This window comes from Callionymus lyra, chromosome 15 (assembly GCF_982586985.1).
Source record: "Callionymus lyra chromosome 15, fCalLyr1.hap1.1, whole genome shotgun sequence".
NCBI classification, from domain to species: domain Eukaryota; kingdom Metazoa; phylum Chordata; class Actinopteri; order Syngnathiformes; family Callionymidae; genus Callionymus; species Callionymus lyra.
In genome coordinates, this window is record NC_141832.1 from 6,579,726 (window position 1) to 6,591,608 (window position 11,883).

Sequence of the window (11,883 nt, forward strand, 5' to 3'; positions counted from 1 at the left end):
TTGGTGAAAGAATTAAAGACATAGCAGCACCAAATTATACCAAACCTGTTTTTAAGATAATTGAAGTACTATGCTAAGCTGTGCAGTGTCCCTGTTAAATAAAGGAAAAAATCTAATGTATTCACATTGATTCATTTATTCACCTCACTCTTCATGTATTCACTTCACTATTGTATAATTTATTCACCTCACTCTTGATTCATGTATTAACTTCACTCTTGATTCATTTATTCACCTCACTCTCGTTTCATGTCTTTACCTCACTCTTGATTCATTTACTCACCTCACTCTTTATTAATTTATTCACCTCACAAACTCACTCTTGGTTAATCTATTCACCTAACTCTTTATTAATTTATTCACCTCACAAACTTACTCTTGACTCATGCATTCACACTCTGGCTGGGGAACATGGCAGCATGAAAAAAGTCACTGACCTGTGAGCAGCTCTCTGCTCTGAAGACTTGTGTCCATGTTTGTAGGTGAAACTTCCAGGTGAGCTGAGCTGCTTGTAATCCAGACTCAGGGAAACACTGATCAACCGTCAGTGAGGAGGTGTGTCCTGTCAGAGACATCAGTGCAACATAGTGTGTTGTTGACTCACACTTTTATAACATAGTTCAACAACACAAGATGTGCCACAAGGATAAAGACGTTTGACAAGTTCAGTCACAATCTTGATCTAGAAGAAGGAATGCAGTCTTGTTCACCTGTCCCTGCCACACCTGTCGCAAACACAGCTTTATCTCTTTCACTTGTTTATTATCCAGTTTCATCTAGTTTTGTACTTTTCATCCAAACAAGTCTTGGTTCTGATCCAAATGCTGCAGATGTCCTCCAGGTGTCTTCAGTTCACACACTTGACAGAAGTTTCCATGACAGTGATGGACAAACACATCAGCACTTCTGAAGCATCATTGACACGTGATTTTTTTCACCACAAACTCTTCGTTGTGTTCGTGGAATACTCTTGGCCACCGGGTGGTAGTATATAACCATTATACGTTGACTGAGTTGGTAGTCGGCCATCTTGTTAACTGTTAACTGGTTTAAATCTTACCTGTCGGATAGAACGCACTATGTACATGTCAACCACCTCTCATCGACACACACTAAGGTCAGCTATGGTGTCCCACAAGGTTCTGTTCTTGGTCCAATACTATTCACAATCTATATGCTCCCACTAGGGGACTTGATTAGAAGACACTCTATACATTTTCACTGTTATGCTGATGACACCCAACTTTACTTGTCCATGAAGCCAGATGAAAGAATTCAGCTAACACAATTACAGTCCTGTATCACAGTTATCAAGTCATGGATGACCAAAAACTTCCTCCTACTGAACTCGGAAAAGACTGAGGTTTTACTTGTTGGTCCACAACATCTCAGACAATCATTAACTAATGATCTAGCTTTACAAAATGGACTTGCTCCTGTTACTAGCACCACTGTAAAGAATCTGGGTGTATGCTTTGACGAGGACTTATCATTTAACTCACACATAAAACAAATCTCACAGACTGCTTACTTCCACCTTCGTAACATTTCAAAGATTAGGCACTTCCTTCCTTTAGATGCTGCTGAGAAGCTCATCCATGCTTTTGTTACCTCCAGGCTGGACTATTGTAACTCTCTTCTGTCAGGCTGTTCTAAAAAGTCTCTCAGAACTCTTCAGCTCATTCAGAACTCTGCAGCTCCTGTCCTGACTAAGACTAAGAGGCGCGAACACATTTCCCCTGTACTGTCTTCCCTACATTGGCTTCCTGTAGAATTTAGAATACAATTTAAAATCCTTCTCCTAACCTATAAAGCCTTACATGGTCTAGCACCAACATACATTAAAGATTTAATCCAAACTTACCAACCCTCAAGGACCTTATGATCCCTAAACTCTGATCTAGATAGTTATACCACAAATCTCTAAATGTAGATTCGGAGCCAGGGCCTTCAGTTTTCAAGCCCCTCTGCTGTGGAACAAACTACCGGCTTCAGTCCGGAGGGCAGACACCCTCTCTATGTTTAAAAATAATCTTAAAACCTTACTTTTCGATAAAGCCTATAATTAACTTGACTGTTTATCTCTAGCTGTCATAACAAACAAAACTGTTTATCTTAGCTGCTATAGGCTGAGAATGCTGGAGGAGTTTTAGTTTTAGTTTTAGACACCAAGCTCTGTATATCCTTCTTTTCTCGCCGGGGCCGTTCTGGCTTGGCCTGTTCGGGTGTGGGGGTCCGGCGGGTGGGGCCTGTGGGTGCCTTGGGCCTGGTGGTGGTGACCGCTGGTGCCGCGATGGCCCCGTGTGCCGGCGGGCGGGTGGCCCGCTTCCGGGGGGTTTTTGATGGTGCGTGGGGGCTGGTGCTGGCGGGGGTGGCTGGGGTGGTGGATGGGGGGTTGCGCTGGGGGCGGTGCTGGGGCTGGGGGGTTGCTGGTCCCGCCGGGGTCGGCGGGTGAACCGTTAGGGGTGGGGCTGGGGCTGGCCGGGTGTTCTGGATGACCTTCCGGCCCCGATGGCTTCACCTGGTCTGTGGTGGGGGGCCTGTCTTGGGGTGGGTGTCTGCTGCAGCGGTGGCTGTGGTCCTCTACCCGCCCTGTGTGGCATGTGCCGTGGTCGGGGAGTTTGTCGCCCTTGGTCCTGGGGGTTCGTGGCCGGGTTGGTCGGTCTTTCGGGGGCTTCCCGGGTGGGGGGGGGGGCCACACTGGGCGGGGCCACATTGGGGGGACGGCGGAGGCATTGGGCGGACCCATGTTACCGTAGTGACCATGTACCGCCCATGCAAGTGCTGCTGTCCCCCTGGGTGCTGCATGGTGGGTGGGGGCGGGGGCTGGGGGTCAGTACGTGTGATGGGCGGGGCCTCGGCACCTTAGAGACCGTGGACCACCCATGGAATACTGCTGGCCCCCCAAACTTCCCTCATGGGGGAGGTGGGCTGCGGCTGTTGGGGACAGTCTACAGTTCAAAGACTGGGGGCCGTTCCCGGATGGCTGCAGCCCCATTGCCCCCGCCCTGCCCGCACAACCGTGGCCCCCCTGTCACCCGGGGGACCTGGGCCGGTGCCTGGCCATTGCTCCCCCGGGCTCATGCGGTGGCACTCGACCCGGCTACTGGCCGCAGGGTATTGGGGGGGGCTCCGCCGCCGCTGCTGTGGTAGATCCCTATCTCCTTGACTCGGTCCCCTGCTATGGACTTGGTGGCAGCCTGACGGTCTGGGGGTCCTCCGTCGCCCGGCCTGGCCCCGGGGCCCTATCCCCTGACTGGTTCTTCTGGCTGCCCCTCTGCCCCGGTGCCTGCGCCTGGTGCCTCCCCCTCTCTGCTTCCTCGGTCGTCCTCGCCTGTGCTTGCCCTCTCGCGCCCCCGGTGGTGGTCCGCCTTCTCGCTGGTGTTTGGGGTCGGCTCTGGTGGTTATCTCGCCTGCCGGGTCCTGGTCTCCCGCGGGTTCCTGCTGTGGCTCTGGCCCCTGTGTCTGGATCTGCTGTGCTAGGTATGTGCCCTCTGGCCTGGCTATTTCAACCCCCCCCCCCCCTCTCCCCTCTATATATCTTCACCCGTCACCGGAGTCTGTATACCTGTGTATTGTATACATTTGTCCCAAACCCACACCTTTTTATTTCTCTCCCGGAGCCCCAGGGATCCACCTCCAGAGCTGCTGCTGATCCAGGGATCCACCTCCAGAGCTGTTGCTGATCCAGGGATCCACCTCCAGAGCTGCTGCTGATCCAGGATCTTCACCAAGTCATCAGATCCAGAGTTCTCTCCAGCACCCCCATGGACCCTCCTACACTCTCCTCTTTTCTCTCACTATATCCTCCCTCACTCCTCTCCTTATCCATCTGTCTACCCCCCCATCCTTCCTCCCAGCCGGTCAAAGCGGCAGGCCGTCAACAATGAGTCTGGTTCCGCTCGAGGTTTCTGCCTTCTAAAAGGAAGTTTTTCCTCGCCATTGCTCACTGTACAGCTCACTGTACAGTGTTTTGTTTCTTGCTCTTTGTTGAATTGCTGGGATCTATTTTTCCTTAATCAACTGTAGTCTTATTTCAACTGTATAGTGTCTTGAGATAACTTTGTTATGATAAGACACTTTAAATAAAATTGAATTGAATTGAAATTGTTTGTGTTTATGACGGTGGTTGGACGTTAATCCAGTAGTTGTAACGGCTGAGGAATAAGTGCTACTCAGGCCCCTTTCCAAGTTTGGCGAGCCAAGCTTAGAGGTCAAACACCGTATCGATCAACGAGCCTGTCGGACTGGGAGGTGGAGGCCCGGTCCAGGGGGCAAAAATATCCACCATTGCGGACACCAGGGCACAGTCAGACCTCTGGTCTCTGGAGGAGTTCCTGGCCTGTGGGTTCTCGCACAATGACCTCCACTTGGAAGGTCCGATCATAACCTGGTCCACCTTCAGTCACAGTACACTCCTCTGGTGCAGAGACAGACTGTGACCACTAGGAAAATCAGAAAGTGGACGCCAGCTGTGGAGGACGCCATCAGAGACTGCTTTGACACCACAGACTGGGATGTGCTGCTGAAGTCTCAAGAGGACATCAAGGGTCAGGAACACTATATAACGGATTATATATTTAGATTTCTGCTCAGACGTTGTCGCCCCTGCTAAGACTGTCCGCTGTTACCCTAATAATAAATTAATTTAACGCCGTTGGTAAAAAAGGAGGTCAAGGATGTCCTTAACAGAGAGAAGGCGGCTTTCAGGAGCAGGGGCAGAGGTGCCATGAGGTCAGCAAAGCAGGAGGTGAAGCGATGCTGGAGAAAGTACCAACGCTGTAAAAGACTTCCTGTATAGTTCCAGTCCCGAAAAAGATCCGGCCGAGCAAGCTGAATGATTACAGACCGGTGGCGCTGATGAAGACACTGGAGCGGCTGGTCCTCAAACATCTCAGGCCACATGTCCAGCACGCACAAGCCCCCCGGTGTAGAAGATGCCATTCTTCACCTCCTGCATCGGACCTACTCCCACATGGATAAAGGAAGTGGCTCAGTGAGGATCCTGATCCTGGACTTTTCTAGTGCCTTTAACACCACCCAGCCCACTCTGCTGCAGGGCAGAGGCAGGGCAAAGTGACAAAGATTCATGTGGACCCTGGTCTGGTCTCCTGGATCTCGGACTATCTCACTGATCCACCACAGTATGTCAGGCTGGCGGACATCACTTCTGACACTGTGGTGTGCAGTACAGGAGCACCTCAGGGGACAGTACTGGCCCCTCTTCTTCACCATCTACACTTCAGACTTCTGCTACAACTCTTGCAGCTGAACACCTCAAAGACCAAGGAGCTGGACTTTGGTCCAGGACAAAGCCATGTCCAGTGTCAATAAAAGGCGACAAGTTGTACCTCGGTGTAATGCTGGACAGTAAACTGACACAGACCATGTGTATAAGAAAGTTCAGAGTAGACTGTACTTTCTTAGGAGGCTCCGTTCATTTAATATCTGCAGGAAACTGCTCTGCATGTTCTACCAGTCTGTGGTGGCCAGTGTTTTGTGCTGAGGTGTGTTGGGTTGGGAACAGAAGTGTCAACAGGTTGGACAGGTTGATCAGGAGGGCTGGCTCTGTGGTTGAAGCTAGACTCACTAGTAAACTCCTGTGCATCATGTTCTACTTGTAGTTTTACTACTAATTCTGCTTCTACTTTTACTACTCATTCTACTACGCCTTTTACTATTTATACTACTTATACATTTACTACAAATTCTACTTGTACTTTTGCTACTAATTATACTACTGCTTTTACTACTTATACTTACCCTACTTTAAATAAATAATAAATAAATAATATAATATAATAATAAAAAATTAAATAAAGAGATGTTTGGAAATGTCTGTCAATGGTACAAGAACAAAAATCCGCAAAGGGGTCAAAAATCACATTAATAGGACGACAAAGAAAAAATTAAGCTTACCAAAAGTTCAAAATTAAATAAATAATACCTGACCTACATTATAACTACAGTTAGACGTTTCTCTAAAACTTCCATACACCATACCACCTCTGAGTTCAAGCCCAAACATTTTTTTTTTCTTTTTTTTTCCTTTTTCTCAATTTTATTTTTTATTTTTGTTAAAAAATATTTTCTTTTCACAATTACATTATTTTTCTTCTCCCCTTTGTGTGATTTTTTTCTTCTCTGTCAACTCTTTCATCCCTCTCATTGCATACTTTCAGTCGTGATGCAAATATTTTTATTCTTTTTTTATCTGGTTTTAGACACACCCCTGTCATTGGCCCGGATGTAGAGAATTGACCAACATGATGTTCTGAACTCCATTCCACGAACCATATGGTCTTTACCAAATGTTTGGTTAATGGTAGGAAAGGGGGTGATAAGGGTGAAACACATCAATCTGTGTATCAGTGACTCTATTGCCAGGAACCCTATGGACACCCTGGGACCATCTTAGATGAGTTGGATGACATTCAAGGTCGTACAACAACCTTGACCTTGATAAACATCGACGGTTTCCCCACAATGACCGAAGGGGGATTTGTATGTAAGTAAGTTAGTAAGTAATATTTGTGTAGCGATTTTCCTTCATGTTTGATTTTGCTTCCACTAAAACACCAAAGTAAATTATAATAATTATAATATTATTAATTTTAATAGTTTCCTTTGGACTAAGACTCAAAGGTGGTGCTCCATTATTCCAGGTATATTCTTAAAACATTACATTGTAATTTCATTCTGCAGCTTCACTTTGATCAAACCTTGTTTCACAAAAATCTTCATCTTTTGTTGACTTGAAGCATCATTTTCTTTGTTATATTATAAAAAAAATTAAATAATCATTATTCATTTCTTTTTCTGAATAGTGTAAAATGGCAGATTAAAATATTCATTATAAAATGATCTATGTTTTCTTAATTAATGCTGATTATTAATTTGGTGAATAAAAACATATGAATAACTTTAATAAGTAACTACTGTGTGTTAATTTATGATCAATATTGATGGTTAATGTAACTGATGTGAACATCTCAACATGGTCACTGAGGTAAATGGTCGAACCAGCTGAGTCGGGCGTACGCCACCTTGCGGGAATTCTGAACGTTGTACTTTTCAGTGTTGATACATATGGACTTTGAAAGGTGAAGAGTTTTACGGATCGAAGAAATGTGAGTTCTTCGACGAGAGCGAATCAGAATTCTCGCTGCAGAGTTTTGTTTGAACTGCAGGTGAAACAGATCCTTCTTGTTGAGACACCAACATAAACTCTAGTAATAAATAATAGACTCTTATAACCTGAGTTTTCTGGGATGTTATTGAACGTCGACATCATTCCTGCAGATCTTCATCATCTGGAACAGTGAGAAAGCTCCGCCCAGTCGGAGCAAGTGGCCGCCCATGCCGGTTCCTCTCACGGTGACGGACGGCAGACGGAAGGTAAGAATCTCGTCCTCTCTGTGACAGGTGTGTCGCTCATGTCCTGACTTTCCCCGATGGCTCATGTTTGTGTCGCAGGCCTCCAGTCGGTTTCTACCTCACGTTGCCATAGAAACGGAAGCTGTGCTGAGCCTGGACGAGGACACGGTTCTGCTGACCAGTGAGGTTTGTGGACACGATGGCGAGAAGGAGGAGCTTCAGGATTGACTCTTGTCATTCAGGTCAACTTCGCCTTCCTGGTGTGGAGGAGCTTCCCCGAGAGGATCGTGGGTTACCCGCCCAGGAGCCACTTCTGGGACCCCCTGAAACATGCCTGGGGCTACACGTCCAAGTGGACCAAGAACTACTCCATCGTGCTGACTGGAGCTGTCTTCTACCACAGGTGACCACCTGAAGAACTTCTTCCATCTGAGGCCGACGTGGAGCTGTTGTTCGTCCAGACAAGTCTCAATAATCTCCGTTACAGACGCTCGGCATGATCCATCAGAGCCACAGAGTTCAAAAAAGGCTGAAAGTAAAGTCGCTCCAGCTCAACGTGTGGTTCTCTCTTCACCATGTCGAGGGTGAACATATCCTGAATCCAGGGTTCCATCATCTGAGCTCTAGTCCATCATCATCCAGGAAAATAACAGAGGAGGGAGAGGGAGAGGGAGACATAGTGAGGGGAAAAGTTTGACGAATGCGCTCACCAGGAAGTTTTCCAGACTTGTCCTCGGCCCGATTCGACTTCGAAGGATGTTGGTCCAAAAATAAATCATGATACGTATCAACACAATCTTGACAAAGACACACTCTTACTTACAGGGACATCCTCAGATGTGTGTAGTACTTCAGGGATACATGAGTAAGTCATACTTTATGTGCATTCTTTCAAGTGTCAGGTTTATTTACGGTGCAGCAAAATAAGTCTCAGAAGTAACTTTGAGTGATACAGTAACTTCCAACATATCTTTTTATTATAATTCCAATAAAAATACATAAAAAACATCATATATAAAAAATAAAAAATATATATAAATGTTGTTATAATAATATAATAATCTTGTCAGATTATTCGATTTGAACTTAAATTCAAGCTGTGAAACTACCACTAGAAGGAAACTAAACACTGTTTCTTGTTGACCATAACCACACGCACTCTGCTGTGATTGGTCAAGCACAGAGGTTTGCATGGAACCTTTGTTTGTAGTGAAAAACAAATATTATATGTGGGGATTTTGTGTTCCGATGAACCGACCCCTCCCCAGCCTTGTACGTGGTGGTGGAATGAAGGACAGACACATGGATGAGTTTAAGAAAAATGCTCGTTTAGTGAATTATGCAAAAGTCAGAGACAAACTTACGTGAACACAAGCGCTAGGAAGCAGAGAGATCTATCAACAGAGAGATCTATCGCAGACGTCTTCGAATGCCAGAACGCAAAGATCAGACAAAATGGTGGATCTTTATAGTAGAATATTCAGGTTAACGCCTCTAGTCAAATGTGAATGTAGGAATGGTCAGTAACTGTAAACACTTGATTCTAAGATGGCCGTCGCACGTGATCGTAATGGCAACTTACCGAAGGTTTGTTGTTTTCTAGAATCTGTCTGTTCCCAGCGACTTGTGTCCTTCAGAGTGAATTCTCAAACAGGTGTCCAGACTTCCTGGAATCTGGGATTGTTTAATCTTTCTGTGTGTGCAAGGCTTTGTGACCTCGGCCTTGTGTTGCAGTCAGTGAATGCAATGGAAGAATAGGATTATTTAATATGAATTAAATATGAAAGATTATCAGTTAATCAAGTGACTATTTGAAATGTGTGTTAAATCTAGATGATTGATTACAGTAAAGTTGTCATTTCCTTACAGTCACCTCAGGGGTGCCAGGGGTGAATTGCACGGCGTCGGACGGTATGACGCCTCGGGTGTGAGGACGTCTTGGTTCATCGTGAGACACAAGGACCTTCTTCAGTGTCTCGTGTGACCTGCAGTACCTCGTGAGTCAAGCAGGGCTCGCCTTGGTCTCCCCGGGGGAAGAACAAAGTTCCCGTCGATGAAGAAGCCGAAGATTCGACGATGATGGTCCAGCCACGCTTGAGACACACAACTACATGTTCACACAACTACATGTTCACACAACTTCATGTTCACACGTTCACACGACTACACATTCACACGGCTTCACATTCACACGGCTTCACGTTCACTCGGCTTCACGTTCACACGGCTTAACGTTCATACGGCTACATGTTCACACAACTACATGTTCATGTAACCAATATGGAAACTGCCAGTTTGCAAAAGTAAGTACAGGGGCTGTGGTTAGTTTTTCAATGACAATCTGAAAAGCATTTTCGCAGTCAGAGGTCCACTTTTCCCAAGAAAAGCCGATTTCTTCCGCTGCCATTGACTTGAGTTCCCTTTTATGGAGGCAAGATCCCATTTCAATAAATCATTCAAAGGTCTGACAATACGGGCATAATCTTTGACAAACCTTCGATAATACCCGGCAAAACCTAGGAATGAACAGACCTCTTTGACCGTTGGACGAGGCCAGGATTTCACCGCAGCAACTTTGTCTTGATCAGGTTCAATTCCCTGGGCCGATAAGGTAAGGTAAGGTAGGGTAAGGTAAAACTTTATTGATGAAATTGTTTTTTACCAATAGCCAGCAATTTTTCATAAAAAATAAAAAATAATACATAAAAAATAAAATAAGAAGAACATAAAGAGGAAGAACAAGATGACACAATCTAAGTCTAAAGGTAAAGACAAAGAACATAGGTCAAAGAAAAACAACAAAGACAAAGGATACAAAGACTAACATAGAACAGAACATCCAGATACTCTCACTCCACTCCTGCCCCCGAACTCAGAATTGTACAATTTAATAGCCCGAGGGATGAATAGTCTAGTCCCTGAGTCTATTTGTTTTGCACCTGGGTAGGAGCATGTCATCATCCATGATGGACAGTAGTTTGTTCAATGATCTCCTCTCAGCAACTGTCACCAGTGAGTCCAGCTTCATTCCAACCACAGAGCCAGCCCTCCTGATCAACCTGTCCAACCTGTTGACACTCCTCTTGGACACATTTCCACCCCAACACACCACAGCATAGAACATGACACTGGCCACCACAGACTGGTAGAACATGCAGAGGAGCTTCTTGCAGATGTTAAATGATCGAAGCCTCCTCAGAAAGTACAGTCTACTCTGAACCTTGTAATATACATGGTCTGTATTGCAGGACCAGTCCAGTTTACTGTCCATCCACACACCGAGGTACTTATAGTTGTCCTATCTCCACCTCGTCGCCTCTGATGGACACTGGACGTGGCTTTGTCCTGGACCTCCCGAAGTCCAAGACCAGCTCCTTGGTCTTTGAGTTGTTCAGCTGCAAGTGGTTCCTCTCACTCCAGTCCACAAAGTCATGTATCAGACTCCTATACTCGTCTTCGCTGTTGTCCCTGATGCATCCAACAATAACAGTGTCGTCAGCATACTTCTAGACGAGACTCAGCTCTGAGTTGTAGCAGATGTCTGAAGTGTAGATGGTGAAGAGGAGAGGGGTCAGTACTGTCCCCTGAGGTGCTCCTGTACTGCACACCACAGTGTCAGACTTGATGTCCTTCAGCCTGACATACTGTGGTCGATCAGTAAGATAGTCCGTAATCCAGGAGACCAGACCAGGGTCCACATGCATCTTAGTCAGTTTATCCTGCAGCAGAGTGGGTTGGATAGTGTTGAAGGCACTAGAAAAGTCCAGGAACAGGATTCTCACTGAACCGCTTCCTTTATCCAAGTGGGAGTAGGTCCGATGCAGGAGGTGAAGGATGGCATCTTCCACACCAACTGCTGGCTGGTAGGCAAACTGCAGGGGGTCTTGCGCGTGCTGGACTTGTGGCCTGAGATGTTTGAGGACCAGCCGCTCCAGTGTCTTCATCAGCTGCGAAGTCAGTGCCACCGGTCTGTAATCGTTCAGCACACTCGGTCGGATCTATTTTCATGGATATCACATGTCCAAGATATTTTACTGAGGTCTGAAAGAATTTGCATTTGGAAGGAGCTAATTTAAGTTCAAAATCAGCAGTGCGTTTAAGAACTTTCATCACCCTCTCCTCATGTTCCTCTAAAGTATCTGAAAAAATGATGAGATCATCAAGGAAAGCGACCACCTCTTGAAGATTAATCCCTGCCATCACCTTTTCCATGGTCCGTTGGAACGTCGCAGGGGAGTTTGTCAGACCTTGAGGCATTCTCCGGAATTGCCAGGTTCCAAATGGAGTTGTAAAGGCTGTCTTTGGTCGATCTGATGGTTCAACTTCTAGTTGGTAATAGCCACTCTTCAAATCAAGAACCGTGAACCATTTTGAGCCTGAGAGTAAGGTAAACGTCTCCTCTATTCGAGGCAATGGGTAAGCATCTTTCTTGGTCAACTTGTTCAGTTTTCTATAATCAACGACCATTCTTAAATACCCATTTTTCTTTACTTTACTTGACTATTA

The 11,883-nt window shown here is 45.9% G+C and overlaps 2 protein-coding genes across 2 annotated transcripts in view; one reads left to right on the forward strand and one right to left on the reverse strand.

The window, feature by feature from the left end:
* The window catches only part of LOC148064677 (NACHT, LRR and PYD domains-containing protein 3-like), a 28,010-nt gene extending 27,403 nt beyond the window's left edge, over nt 1-607 (reverse strand). The window contains exon 1 of the mRNA XM_087810182.1: nt 438-607. Within this exon, the coding sequence (XP_087666308.1) occupies nt 438-474 (37 nt within the window). The 5' untranslated portion in view covers nt 475-607. The remainder of the gene's footprint in view (nt 1-437) is intronic.
* Nucleotides 608-7,398: 6,791 nt separating this feature from the next.
* On the forward strand, nt 7,399-7,784 carry LOC148064678 (exostosin-1c-like). The gene is made up of 2 exons (XM_087809750.1): nt 7,399-7,563; nt 7,620-7,784. Exons 1-2 carry the CDS (start codon nt 7,462-7,464, stop codon nt 7,782-7,784), a joined length of 267 nt encoding a protein of 88 aa, XP_087665876.1. The 5' UTR covers nt 7,399-7,461.
* The last annotated feature ends 4,099 nt before the right edge of the window (nt 7,785-11,883 follow it).

Bases quoted from the DNA above. Each gene is read 5' to 3' on its own strand.
- LOC148064678 (XM_087809750.1), top strand. From the start codon at position 7,462: ATGTTTGTGTCGCAGGCCTCCAGTCGGTTTCTACCTCACGTTGCCATA. The intron at 7,564-7,619 runs GTTTGTGGACAC...CTTGTCATTCAG, and splicing joins CGGTTCTGCTGACCAGTGAG to GTCAACTTCGCCTTCCTGGT.